Source organism: Glycine soja, chromosome 5, assembly GCF_004193775.1.
Source record: "Glycine soja cultivar W05 chromosome 5, ASM419377v2, whole genome shotgun sequence".
Taxonomy (NCBI): Eukaryota; Viridiplantae; Streptophyta; class Magnoliopsida; order Fabales; family Fabaceae; genus Glycine; species Glycine soja.
In genome coordinates, this window is record NC_041006.1 from 15,030,673 (window position 1) to 15,046,007 (window position 15,335).

The window sequence follows — 15,335 nt, forward strand, 5'->3', positions numbered from 1 at the left end:
TTAATGAATACCATAAGGGGGAATCCCATGAGGCGCAATTTGCTTGATCAAATCCTTCGGTTCATCCATGGTACATCCGGAAGGAATGTCAAACTTTTTGGGATTTATTCCTGTGAGCAAGTAACCAACAAACTCATTTTGACGAGTAGGGGTCATAGTGGCTTCAAGTATGTTTAATATACCATCTGGTGTTCTACCAATGGTGCATAATAACTCAATCAGACCAACACTTGAAAATTGATGATTACACATTAACATTGTGTTAACATCATCATCATTTTTCAGTTGTATACATTGAAAGCGAAGATGGTTACCTATATATGTGAATGGCTGCCGGTAGTAAATTTCATCCAAATATTATTCGTCGGTTAGCTGAAGGGTATTGTGTATTCTGGTTTTTAACGTTTGAAAATACAAGCATTAGGTAGTCGAAAAGGTACTGGAGTGGAGGTTTGAAAATGAACACCACTATCATTGCGAACAATGGAACCATTTGGAAAAATAAAACCTAATGCAAAGTTCACAATTGTTTGACTGTTTGTTTCTCCCAAGAATGTCATACTTTGTTCAAAGAGTTGAGTTAGGAATGAATGTTAAATTTTTTACAGTGTTTGACTGTGTGATATATATAGATGAGTTTCAATATCATTGATTCAAATTTTTAAAATAAATACATACGGGTGCACTTGGTTTCTGTCTGTGTTGTCAACCACACCAATGACGTGACATGCTAACACGCTTTATGTTAACACCCTTGCATTTCCCAATGTGTAGTCAAGTCTTACAGTGTCCTGTCACGCTTTATGTTAACACACTTGCATTTCCCAATGTATAGTCAAGTCTTACAGTGTCTTGTCATGCTTTATGTTAACATGCTTGCATTTCCCAATGTGTAGTCAAGTCTTACAGTGTCCTGTCACGCTTTATGTTAACACGCTTGCATTTCCCAATGTATTGTCAACTCAGACAACGATTTATCATACATGCGTACTTTATTTTCGTTGCACCAATTATTTTCTCTCTCGAAAAAGCAACAATTAACTAATAATTTTTATGTTAACATAACAAATAAACAAAGATAGATAACTCTAATGTCAGATTCAAATTCAAAATGATCATTCATTCAAAGGTACATTTTCAATCATCATTTAAGTCAACATAGTCTCTTTTGTACATCGTGAAGCTTCTATAATGTTGCATTCTACTAATATATAGAGTTGGCCACTACTTCGCCTGAGGATGACAATTGCTAGACCATAACAATGCTACTGGCGGTAAAGGACAACGATATTTTAAATAAATCTGTTGTACATGCAAAAAAATATATTAACTCAATCGTACACAACTGATTGCATATATATAAAAAAAATTTATATATACAATGTACCTGAACAAAATGATTGTCATAGATGTGACTGATACAAATTATGTGATGCACCGAAGAATCTCCCGGTGGTTGACTTCTAAGAGGAAAGAACGTCATACTTTGTTGGTGAGATATGGATACAAGGATTACATTATACCTTGACGCAATCACATATCCCATGTCGGTTATATCCATCCACTTATCCATAGTGACCTGAATGAAACAAATATAGACGTTGAAGCTAATTTTAAAGTTAAGTCTTAAAAATCAAAAACATAAATTAAATACCTTGGTTAACCCATCAACATGTAGTGATATCCTTAATTCCTCAAATTTGTCCGTGCCACCAAAGAGCTTGATATAGTCTTCTAAGAATTTGCCAAGTTCTATAAGCAAATGGGTGCGGACCAATGACCAAGAGTCTTCACCCATACCTAATAAACCGGAAACCGACCAATACCCATAGTTTCCATCAGCTTGGACATCAATAATGTTGTCAATGAAGTCGTGGATAAATGGCTGAAATTGATCCAACATAGGCATGATCCTTCTTGGATTGGGTTGCTCAAAAGATGATGCACTACGCTTCACTGACGAATTGCTATTTTGCGTAGAATGAAAAGCATCTACATACTCCCAGTAAGATGGATCGCACTTTGTTGACCTTGGGTTTCTTTTCATTGGTTTCTACGGTGCACCTTTTGTGTTAACCTTTGCTAGAGGAGGACACATCAAATTTTGATCAGGGTATGCAATTTTGCAAAGCTTAGTCTTCAGAGTAAACTTACCACAAACATCAAGTTCTTCAAATCTTTTGGATATTGTTTCCATTACTTCCTTGATGCTTACCTCGGGCTCAGATAACCCTTGGTCTGAAAAACTGAGTCTCCTCTAGAACATATGGATCGATTCCAGTGGGATGCAACCAACAACATATTTGGATAGCTCACAAGCACAAGGAAGACTGTGCATGGTTCTCATGACACAATCACAAGTGGAAGGATTCTTTCCAGCATAGTGAACACGCTCAAATTCAGCAGCAATCTGATTTAAAGCATACCTTGAAACCATTTCAAGAAGCCTCTTGTATAAGGTTTTTTGGAAGACATGTCCAATGACATGTGTACTTGTTTCAAATGATGCTCTAATTTCCGTGTGTTGTAGTGTCATCATGTTGTTCATGGCATCCCAGACACTGCATAAGTCTCCCAGGCGATTCTATAACACTCTTTTTAAAGCCTAGTGAGCATATTCAACCCTACATTTCAAATACACAAATAACAATAAACATATACAACAATAAAAATCCATTAATTCATCAACGTTAATAGAAATAAGTGAAAAATTTCATACCTGTTTGTTGTTGTGTTCCCTAAGTGCATCACCTTATTCGTCCACGCGGTAACAAATTTTTCCTTGTGTGGAATTATCCATGTATCCTTGACATAATCAACAAACATTGGCCAAGGTAAACAAACTATTTCAAACCTCTTTAGGTACTCATCAAACTGATGCTCTGAAGGACAATCAACAAGAGTTCCCCAGACATCCATGACATATTCCCAAGCATTTCTTAGACCAATTAACGATTTACATTTGGCCTTCACATTCTTGTTTATGTGAAAGCTGCACAACAAATTTGTACACTCAGGAAATACAGTTTTCACTGCATTCATCAAATCTATGTCTCTGTTAGTGATAATAACTTTAGGGAGGACATCACGCCTTAAAAATATACCTTGGAAGCGTTCTAAAGCCCAAACCACATTATTAAGACGTTCACCCTCCAGATATGCAAAACTGGCAGAGAATGTCATCCCAATTGGTGTCACCCCAACAAAATCGAGCAGTGGAAGTCTGTACCTGTTTGTTTTGTAGGTACTGTCTATCAAAAACACCAAATTACATGTGTTGACTAACTTCACTACATTAGGGTGACACCAAAAGATATCACGAACCACGTCTTCATCCTTTAATCTGTGCCAATGAATATACTGATCCCATTCAAGAAGCTTCATTAGATGTTGCATTTCAGTATCACTTCCTCTTATGGAAGAACGATATGCACTTCTTGCATTGTATATTTGTTTGATGGTCGTACAACTATTGGCATTGTGCTCCTTCAGAGTCAGCAGAATGTTTCTTGGTTTGACCATTGACTTCATCATATCAACAATAAGTGTCTTTTCAGCTTTAGTCAATCGCCCGACATATGGATGTCCAACTAATGACTTGGCTAATTCATGATTATGAATCTCACAAATCAACTTCACCATCCAGCCTTGTCCTCCAACCACTGGCTTGCCAAGAAGCTTGAAGGGACACCCACATTTCCTAATCCCAATGTCTCTTCTAACAAATTCTTTCTTCTTACACCTATACTCGCCACTCCTTTCACAGCCAATTAACACAAACAAAGTCCTTCCTCTACTACCTGTGTTTGTGTCAGACCTTACAATCACTGCCACAAATCCATTTTCATGAGCAACGGATCGAGCCCACCGCAAAACATCCTCTCGGCTGTCAAATACCTACAAACCAATCCAGATAATATCAGTTTCCTACAACATATTCATTTTATTTTATTAAATCACTCACAATCATGAACGTTATTACCTAAGAAGTATTGAGCGCATCCGAACAATCAACATGTGATTCATTCACACCACATTTTTCTTCATTTTCATAATCCATATCCACTTCTTCAGACATTATACTTTCATACATCCACTGATCTTCGTCCATCATAACAATAAATCAAAAAATTTCAACACATGAAGACAACACCTATCCAAACTATACATAACATACAAAACTATACATAATAACTCATCATTAGTAAACAAAGTAATAATTAAAAAACAAAATTAAAATAAAAAATGACAATACAAAAAAAGTAATAATTAAAAAACACAATTAAACTTAAATAAAGGTTAAAATTTCAAAAAATGTAGAATGTTACGGATCAAGTTGATCCGTAAGTCTTTTGCGGATCAACTTGGTCTGTAAAAGACTGGCGGATCAACTTGATCCGTAATAATCAACTTGATCCATAGCTTTAAAATCAACATACGGATCAAGTTGATCTGTAAACTTCTTACGGATCAACTTGATCTGCCCGATCTACCATACACCAGAACGCACCATGACGCAAATGCGTACCTTGTATGTCACCGACAACCACCACAACACTGAACACCGGTACCTTCACCTTCACCTTACCTAACTGATCGCAAGGAAACGAAGAAACGGAGAAACACTGCGCACCAAAGACAGAAAACGAAGGAGAGGATGCACAAAAATGGAGAAAGAAGGACTGTGCCATTTTTAAAACATAAAAAAGCTTTTTTAAAGGAGAAAGAAGGCGCAGGGGCAGTTTTGGGTTTTTCAAAATTTGCTGGGTGCACCTAGCAACTCCCAATTTAAATTCATGCCGAAGTCATTGCAGTGTCAATCGCGCAAGTGCGATTTGTAGGAAAAATTGAAGACATCGAGCACTGACAACGCAATCCGCAAGTGCACCAAGCCTCAACGCCGTCATCGAACCCCTCGAGCACTCAACACTCAGGATGCTACCGCCGTCAACCGAACCTCATGAATCCTGATGACTAGCAACCCCCCCCCCCCCCCCGACCTTGATACTGATACCAACAAATAGGGTGTTTAGTTAAAGATTATTTCTTTGATTGGCTCTATACCCGTTGGGGTCTAATTTGCATGGATTATCTATCTGGTTGCTTCTCTGTTTGAGGTGTTTCTGGATCTATTTAAGAAAATCAAACATGTCCCTTAAGGTGGGCCTATAGTAGATCTTAAAAAAAGTGATTTTATTTTTTTCCAATGGTGTTTGTGAAGATTGTGGGTTCAGTTTTAACTTGGGTTTTTGGATCTAATTTATGTTGTGTGATTGTTTGTTTTGGTTGATTTTCCAAACAAAAAGATGCAACTCCTGATAAATGGTATGATGAAGCAATTCCTGGCTTTTTAACCGCCAACATTATTTAATATGATTTAAAAATTATTCAAACAATTTCTAACAGTTTTTAAGGGTAGGAAAATGAACTGCCAGAATCATTTAACATGTTTCACTCACCACAACTGTCACGCCATCGTTTAATAGTGGACTTAACCTAGGGACTAAGAATACAAACAGATAGAAACAGTAACTAGAACTGGTCAAAATTTTGTTTAGAAACTAAAAGTGAATACTTAGAAAAGTTCAGAGAGTAAAAACATAGTTGATCATTAAAACTTTGGATGCTTCGCTATCTTAGCTTTGCATCTCCTCCTAATTGCAGTTCCACTATAACAGGATACATTCAGTTGCGCAGCTGGAGGCAATGATCCTGAAAGTTAAAACGGCTCCTTAAAGCAAATCTGATTATATAATTCAAATCATGGAAAGTTCTTTTCAAAATGTAGCTCTTGAATGTTTGTAAAATAATCTTAATTTTTTTATTGTCCTTACATCAGGCTTTACAAGTTGGACATTTCTGTTGGGAAATAAAAATAAATGGGGCCAAAGAAACTTAATAAAACATGCTTACTCGTAAATTGTTGCTCCATTTCTTGGATATATGCCTAACCAATAGTGCATTAGACAACTTAGCTCAGGACACAAAGGAAGAAAAATTGTATTGATGCATGGAAAAGAAGAAAAAATAATACAATATTGCATTTGCATATCAATATAACATTGAGGCAATGCAACAAAAATACAGAAAAGCTGGGAAGAACACGTACTAAACTCCTAAATATTCAACACTCAGTTATTGCAACACCCCAAAAAGTAAATTTTCCTTTCTCCGTGAATCAAGCAGAACCATGGTGATTACTTTGGTGACTGGCACCATTCACTTGCCACTGGCAAGCTGGTTACGGATGAGTTTTGTGGCAGCAACCATGTTTGTGAGGGCCGGATTCACCTCAGGGTATTTGCGAGTCTTGAGCCCACAATCAGGGTTGACCCACAAAATGTTTTTCTCAAGCACTGCAAGCATCTTATTGATCCTATCAGCAATTTCATCAGTTGGTGGTATTCTTGGGGAGTGAATGTCATACACTCCAGGGCCAATTCCGGCTCCATATTTAACTCCATCACGGAACACTGACAGGAGCTTTTCATCAGAGCGAGAGTTCTCAATGGTAATCACATCAGCATCCATATCAATGATTGAGTGGATGATGTCATTGAAGTTAGAATAGCACATGTGGGTGTGGATCTGACAATTTTTAAGAATACAGAACATGTTATATTTTGATGTAAAGGCAGATGAATTCTATCTAATTCTAACTCATTGATTTGTAATCCAGAAGTACCTGAGTTGTATCCTGCACACCAATATTGGTGATCCTGAAGGAATGGACAGCCCAGTCCAAGTAGTTAGCTTGCTCTGACTTTCTCAATGGTAGCCCCTCCCTCAAAGCAGCCTCATCAATTTGGATAACAGTAATACCAGCCTTTTCAAGATCTTCTACTTCATCCTTGATAGCCAAAGCAATCTGATAGGTGGTCTCAGACCTGTAGATGGGGGTTAACACCATGTTAGAAATAACCATATTCTCTTTCTGAGCTCTTGAGTTTGTTTGTACGTACCTAGGTTGGTCATTTCGAACAAAGGACCAGTTGAGAATGGTGACAGGGCCAGTAAGCATTCCCTTCATTGGGCGTTTGGTCATGCTCTGAGCAGTGGATGACCAGAAGACAGTCATTGGCTTGGGGCGGCTCACATCACCATAGATGATTGGCGGCTTCACACAACGAGATCCATAAGATTGCACCCAGCCATTAACGGTAAAGGCAAAGCCTGACAACTGCTCACCAAAGTACTCCACCATGTCATTCCTCTGCAATGAAAGGCACACCATTAGGCATTAGTACAAAGTAAAACCGCGAATTGGCAACATCACTTTCACCAAGAGGAGCGGAAAATCTGACAAGAGTATGCTATGTTATTCTTCAAAATGAAAGAGGTGAATAAAGATCTATCAAAGTAGTCTTTATGTGAGGATGAGAGCTGACCTCAGGCTCCCCGTGTACCAGGACATCGATATCAAGATTCTCTTGGAGTTCAACAACTTTGCGGATTTCCTCTTTAATTGAACTAACATACTCCTCCTCTGAGATCCTGAAAGAAAAAAACACAAATCAAAGGGGTCAGTAAAAGCCAAAATGGTCAAGAAAACAAGCCAACCTATCAACTCAAGGCATATCTTACTTGTTAGCCTTGTATTCACGACGCACCCTCCTCAGTTCAACAGTCTGAGGGAAGGATCCAATTGTGGTGGTTGGGAGGATTGGAAGGTTGAACTTCTTTTGTTGAGCATCCAATCTAGCACTGACATTTGTGGCACGACGATGATCAGAACCCTTCAATGCAGCAGCCTGAGAAGAGAATAAAAGATGTCATCAATAACAGTGAACAAGACAATAAATTTCCTAACAAATCTTGCTCAACTGAATTAAGCAGTTGAACAGAAAACTACAGAAAATAAGCACTCACAGCCTTCTGAACAGCCTCATTAGTCACTCTTGGAGAGGACTTTCTTGAAGCTTGAGCAGCAGCATTAGAAGAGAAAAAGGCCTGAAAATGAAAACATAAAAACAGTAATTCAGAGAAAAATGTAGTGAAACTGAGAGGAATAAAACAATTAATATATGAATATGCATATATTTCCTGTCAGTGCTAACTTTCTATCAAAACGCTTGGCTAATTTTATGATACTTGTTATTACTATTATGGGAACATTATACTTTCCCTCAAATTTCTTAATTTTATGTCACCGATAATTATATACTATTTTCACTTTAAAATTGTTTTGATCTTTTTATCATACATTTTCTCTTCCAATTCTTATATTGATTGTTTCAAAATCATGGCAATTTTACAAGTGTATATTGCATAAGAATATGGTTGAAAAATATATAAAAATTTCTTGCTATGGCAATAGTTCCAAAAGTAAATGTTTCATGATAGTATCATATTTTTAAAATTTAAACTACTGTTTATTTTTTCCCATATTTTATTTGAATTAAGATAACCATATTTTATTGTATTCATTTATATTCCCCCCACTACTATTATCTATTTATTTAACAACTCATTTGTCTGATGTAAGATAAAATAAAAGGAATAGAGTTTACCTCATCCTTTTGACCAGACAATGCCTTGGCCAATGCATTTACTTCAACAATTTTTTGGGCAGCAAAAGCCAGCCATGATTTTATCTCATTATCCAACTTGGTCTCATTAACAAGATCAACAGCAGTGTGAAGAAGTGAGCAGGAGGTAGACACGACAAGTTTATCTGCATTATAGTTTAGTAAATAGACGAATCAAGTGATTATATTAACTGTTATCTCCTTTCAAAAACAAAAATATTAACTGTTATCTAAAAAAAAGTGATTATGTTAACTGAAGAATTCTCCCAAATTTTTTCATGAATTACAGCAAGTACCTTTTCCCACAATGCCCTCAAGACTATTTAATGTATCGAGAGAAGCAGCAAGATTGTTAGCCCAAATGTTTCTTCCATCCACCACTCCAGCAAACATGTATTTTCCACTGGGAAATCCACCCTTGATTAGATCAAGAGTCTTGGTTCCACGGACTAAATCGAATCCAAATGCTGTGACTCCATTAAGAGCTGTGAGGGTCTGGTATGCCTCCGCGGTAATGTCAGCAAAGTAGGTCTCAATAAGAACGTTTAAGCCAGATAAAGTAGATTCAAGTTCTGCGTATGCTGTAGAAAATGCTTGCAACGTTTGAGAGTCAAGGTCTAAGACAAAGATAGGTTCATCGAATTGAACCCACGAAGCACCAGCTTCCTTAAGATCAGCCACAACTTCCCTGAGTTGAGAAATAACACAAAAATATAATCAGAAAGAGAAAATAATAAAGTTGTGCTGCACACAATTTAAACTCTTACTTATAGATAGCAAGGACTTTTGGGAGGAGAGAAAGAAGACAAAAGGATTTATCAACACCCTTGGCAGGTTTGGAGAGAACCAAATATGATACAGGGCCAATGAGGACTGGAACTGTATCTACTCCAAGCTGGAAGAGAAATTAGACATTCAATCAGAATCTAGATACAGATAATAACCACTCAAAAAATCATAATGCTGCTCACACTCGAAGCTTAACTTAACTAAGCTCTAAGGTTTGCAAATAAGCAGATAACGAGAATAGCTATAAATTCATACCGCCTTGGCCTCCTTGTACTCATTCACTGCCTTGTGGGAAGCATAAGTGAAATTCACATCAGGTCCCAATTCGGGGACAATAAAGTGGCTGGATCAATGCACATACACATCAGGTCAGTAATGAAATCTTTACCACCATGGCATCACAAGTACAATCAATACAACAAAAACCTGAGCTGCCACTTACTAGTTGGTGTCAAACCACTTCGTCATCTCCATGGCAGGCACAGAGGCATTACCTCTGGCCATGGAGAAGTAGGTATCGAATTCTATCTCCCCATTGTTCAACCCATATCTGGGTGGAACAGCACCAAGCATGGCGGTAGTATCAAGCATTTGATCATAGTACGAGAAAGTGTTGCTGGGGATATACTTGATTCCAGCATCAGTCATCTGCTTCCAGATGGATGCCCTGAGATCAGCAGCCACCTTCTGCAAATCATCGGCACTGCTCTTTCCTTCCCAGAATGACTCCAGAGCAAACTTCAGCTCTCTCTTGGGGCCCATGCGGGGGTATCCAACAATATGAGAAGCCATTGTTCTGTCACATCAAATCAAATTTCAAACCAAGGTAAGTCTTATCCCTATACCAAATATTTCACATGTTGCATTTCCATAGGTAACCATGACTAAAATTATTGATTAACATTGTGTAACGAATGATTCAAGATTTCTAATTATAATCCGCAACGTCCATATTATCATTGTTTTGGAGGTCTCCGCAATTGCATCACAACTGCAGCATTGGCTGCATTTGCCTACACTTTCAGCAAAACCACAATTTAAAACCTTGGATTGGTTAACGAGCCCGTACCATTTAATCAATAATTTACTTATCACTAATAGGTGTAGCCATGTAGGTTAGGTGTAAAATTTCATGTGGAAAGCTAACGTTCTGTGATTCATGAAAGATCACATTATATTAATCACGGTAAATGAAAAGGCATTGAATTGTTATTTATAGTTCAAAGAAGAAAGGCCGCCAAAACACAACTGTTGGGATCCATATCCGGCCCTTACAACAACAACAAAAAATCTGACAAACCAGAATAAGAAAAATCTTGTGGGAAAAACAAAATTTAAGGCACCCAAGTAAGCCTATAAAATTACCAGTTTGGAGAATGAGAAAAGGAATAAGAAATAATGATGTTAGTAACAGTAGTAATATAAAAAGTGTAGTTAGAGAAATAGAGAGCTAGGAAGGGAGGTAGATACGGAAGGTGAAGAGGAGGTGAAGATGATATATTTAATAAGCGAAGTGAATGGGTGAAAAGGGAAAAGATGAAGTTAGATGAACGAATGAGAGTGAGAGAAGGAGAGGGTGTTGTACCCTTTTTTTCCGTGTGTGGTTTATAGAGGGAGAGAGACCAGTTCTTTCTTTCTCTCTGGCTTGGTGAACAGAGAGAAGGGCACGAATGTAATGGAGCGGTCTGCGGAGTATTTATAGCTTGTTTTGGATCCAACTACTCCTACACTCCAGATCTCACTTTCTTCTTTCATGCATGCTAACCCAAAAATAAACCCAAAAATAATGTGTGTGTGTGTGTGTGTATATATATATATATATATATATTAGGAGGTATCATACTTCTATTGACACCTAACTAATCTCTCTACACCTGATTGGTCCATTTTAGGATAAAGTGATACCTATAACTCATCACCAACAGCATATCACAACTCCAAGCATTTGTTTTTTTACTCTCTCTCATGTTCCTTGCTTTGTAGTTAATTTACATTAATTTTTATTTGTACTTAATCAATAAACAAGATTCGATTTGAGTCACAAATTGCTTATATTATATATATATATATATATATATATATATATATATATATATATATATATATATATATATATATATACACATTAGGAGGTATCATACTTCTATTGATACCTAACTAATCTCTCTACACCTGATTGGTCCATTTTAGGATAAAGTGATACCTATAACTCATCACCAACAGCATATCACAACTCCAAGGATTTGTTTTTTTTACTCTCTCTCATGTTCCTTGCTTTGTAGTTAATTTACATTAATTTTTATTTGTACTTAATCAATAAACAAGATTCGATTTGAGTCACAAATTGCTTATATTATATTATATATATATATATATATATATATATATATATATATATATATATATATATATATATATCACAACTAAATTTGGATGTTTCTTGATATATACTCTAAACACCAACACCTCAACCAAATTATTAAATAATTAACTTTTATTAACAACGTATCTAAGGAGTTGGTCTAGTAGTCATCAAGTTAGTTTACAAGATTAGAATGTTTTTAGGAATATTCTTAAGTGAGAGATCCCTTGTTTGAATCATGTGAAAAAAATCATTGGCAAAGAAGTGATTCGTACAAGCCACTACAAGACTACCTTTAAAGGAGGAAACATATCGATTTATATTTTCAAAAATTAGTCATTAACATTGTTTTGCTATCTGGTCTTTCTTTTAAGACCCAATTAACTAATTCATTAGGATTGAGGATAATAGTTAATTTAGTTGGTAGTATTAAGTTTATTCTACATTTATATACTGTTGTATGAGAGTATTCTTTCTTGCGCTTTTTACTTTAGTTGTTCCTTCATGAGTCATCTCCAAGTTGTCCTAAATTTCTTTGGCATTGGCACACTCTGAAACACGATAAGTTTCGTCAAGTGTCAAAGCAAAGGAAAGTATATTTTTAGCTCTTTTAACATCATATTAACCACATCTTCCAGCATTTGTCCAGCTGGGCCAATCTTTCTTTAATATTTTTCCTTCTACCACAGTAGGAATAAAGGCAAACGAAATATAATATTTATAGATTTTCAAAAAACATCAACATTTTCAAAGTCATCACATAGATAAATGATATTGGTTCAAACGTAATTGGCTCTTCAAAGGCCATTTAAATCCATAACTAAACTTTTACAATAAAAAAACATAAGTCAAAAGAGGAAACAAAAAGAAGTCTATAGCCTCGATGATGTCACAACCTATCATAGCATTACAACCTACAAAGAAAATGTAAAGTAGACAATCACTAATTAAGACCTATGCCTCTCCTCCAACATCATCCTCAGCATGGTATTGAACCTCACTTCCAAATGACAATCAACCTAAACACAAACAAGACAAACAATCGATAGAGGAGTAGGCCACATCTCACCATAAACCAATTTGAAGATTAAGAGCATTTAAAAACATTCATTTTCACACATAGCATCCACTTGTCCCGTAATCACACAATTACAAATATTCTCATAGACACACATGCATTATGATATGAATACAACTTAAGACTCTATATGCATGTGGTACCAATAAAATACTTATGAAAGAAGCCCAGGAGGACATGCAAGTGACAAATTTTCACACCACGGGAAACCTGACAACACACTCTCACTGAGATGAAACTGTCGATGATGCATAAGGATTATCTAGTCATTCAAGGATACTCAATCCATGGAATCAACATGAGCCATATAGAGATTCCAAACCAAATAACACCCCCAAGGATAAAGTTGGTGCATAAAAATAATACTCACACAATGACAAGTGTACCCTACCTAGTAGTGTCAATGGACCTAAGTTCGTACATGGAACCTAGAGGACCAGTCACATTCCCAAATAATTAACTAAGCAACAACTAAGCAGTTTTTAGTTTATCAAATGAAGAAGCAATTGTGATCAATTACTCTTAATTCTAGGCTTTGAAGGATTTAACATGTCTAGTCATGTAATTAGGTGTGGTATCAACCCCAAATTGATAGTTTTGCATGAAATTATGATTTTTTGTGGAGGAAATTATTTTTATGAGCCTTAGGTTGCAACCCCCCATTTTCTTGTGAAATCGGGACACTTAGTTGGATTTGGGTTTTGTTTGATTTTTGTGTTGGATTTATATTTTTGGGAGTGAACGTGCATAAAGTAGCTTTAGTAAAAAATAATAATAAATAAAATAAAATGAAAAAGAGGGGAAAGAGAAGAAAAACAAGATAATGAAATAAAATAAAAAGGAGATGGGAGAATAGAAAAGACCCAATGGCTAACTCGTCTCTGAAAATAGTTTTTGCTAAGATATTGGTGTTTGTTTGGCTTTTTTTTTTTGTTTCACAGATGGCCTCGAAGAAACTTGCTGCTAAGAGAGCTAGGAAGGCCACTGAAAGGGAAGGATCCAGTGCAGCCCCACAAGCGGAAATTGAGTTTCATGGGCACCACTTCTGAAGCGAGGAGCATCAGCGCCATTTTGAGGTGATTAAGGATTGGTCTTTTCTCAATGAAAGATGGGTCCAGCTAGCAGAGGGAGAGTATGCGAAATTCCAAGCCGAAGTTGCTAGGTGGCATTGGACACATCTGATAGAGCCTATGGCAAAGTATGATCCTAAAGTAGTCATGGAGTTTTGCACAAACGCCTGGCCCACTGAAGAAGGAGTCATGGACAAGCGCTCTTGGGTGCGGGGCCAATGGATCCCATATGACACAGATGCTATCAACCAATTCTTGGGTCATCCATTGATCTTAGAAGAGGGACAACGATGCGAATACACTAAGAAAAGAAGCCAATTTTCAGGTTTTGAAGAAGAGGCCATATGTTAGCTACTTTGCTCCCCGGGACATGATGCGTAGCAGGGAGGCGGGTGTAGATCATGCGCACTAGCATGGCCACTCTAACTCAAATCTGTATGACACTCCTGCTCAATAATATCCTTCCCAGTGACCATAACTCTGATATCATGCTACCCAAATGTCAGTTGGTCTACAACATCATGACCCAAATCAGTGTTCATGTGGCACAACTTATCTCAGATGCCATCCATCAGTTCGTAGGTATTGTGCCTCCGAGACATCCAGTGGACCCAGAGAAGTCCAACAGGGCACTGGGATTTTCGGCATTGATTATAGGTCTTTGCCATGGAATACCAGTCGCGCCGACATAGCTCACCCGGCCTCCCATTAACAGGACATTCATTGAGAAATATTGCATGCCGAGACAAGTACAGTAGTCAGGGCAAGATCACCGCCTCCATATCAACCACCATCCTTAGAGTCCATCTCAGCTCACATGCAAAGGATGGAGCTCTAGATGCACGCATACGTGCTGCATTTGGCTGATCAACAGACAACAAACCATAGGGGCCAAATGCAGTTAAATGACAGCTTCTATCAGTATACACTACACCATCATCGCTAGGACGCTAACCCTTACCTGTGGCCTACTCCCAAGCAGTTCAGAGCCACTGCTGCATGGCCTGGGGATAGGCCCAATTTTCAGGAGGAGGCAGGTCCTATAGATGCGCAAGGAGCTGCCTAAGGGGACGAAGGTGGAGCTGAGGATGATGGAGACATGACAGATTTTCTTGATTTCTTCATTGGAGGAGGCTGAGCTCCCCGACCACAATCTTCTAAATTTGAGAACTTGTCTTTATCTTATTTATTGCTTTGTTATGTTTTTTTGTTGTGATGATTGTTAAAAAAAGAAAATTTACGCGTGGTTTATTTTTTATTTATTTTTGCGCGCGCTCTGATGTTTGATGGTGTAGTCTTTGAATATAACTTTGTCCAGGTTTCAAACCTTTTTCTTAAAACTAACATGCTTTTGAAAGAAACAACCACCAGTACCCTTCGAAAATTTTGTAGATCAAAACACAACAAAAAGGGTTTTTGAAAAACAAAATGTGTATCTTGAGGATGAAAATAATGAAGGACTTTCCCGAATACCAGGTGGACTCAGGTGGTTTTGCATGGACTTGATA

The 15,335-nt window shown here is 37.2% G+C and overlaps 2 protein-coding genes across 3 annotated transcripts; both read right to left on the minus strand.

Moving 5' to 3' along the window:
- LOC114411167 lies at nt 1-2,047 on the minus strand. The gene is made up of 2 exons (XM_028374921.1): nt 1,665-2,047; nt 1-193 (listed from the first exon to the last, which is right to left on the minus strand). Exons 1-2 carry the CDS (start codon nt 2,045-2,047, stop codon nt 1-3), a joined length of 576 nt encoding a protein of 191 aa, XP_028230722.1.
- Nucleotides 2,048-5,882: 3,835 nt separating this feature from the next.
- Nucleotides 5,883-10,986, minus strand: LOC114412356 (5-methyltetrahydropteroyltriglutamate--homocysteine methyltransferase-like). 2 transcript variants are annotated; one of them, XM_028376204.1, is made up of 12 exons: nt 10,903-10,986; nt 9,760-10,113; nt 9,573-9,660; nt 9,296-9,423; nt 8,825-9,216; nt 8,511-8,674; nt 7,870-7,950; nt 7,585-7,751; nt 7,389-7,494; nt 6,963-7,213; nt 6,686-6,887; nt 5,883-6,588 (listed from the first exon to the last, which is right to left on the minus strand). In XM_028376204.1, exons 2-12 carry the CDS (start codon nt 10,107-10,109, stop codon nt 6,220-6,222), a joined length of 2,298 nt encoding a protein of 765 aa, XP_028232005.1. In that variant the 5' UTR covers nt 10,110-10,113; nt 10,903-10,986; the 3' UTR covers nt 5,883-6,219. The 2 variants fall into 2 exon arrangements, with proteins under 2 accessions (XP_028232005.1, XP_028232006.1); XM_028376205.1 differs by lacking the exon at nt 10,903-10,986 and adding an exon at nt 10,683-10,830.
- Between the last annotated feature and the right edge of the window lie 4,349 nt (nt 10,987-15,335).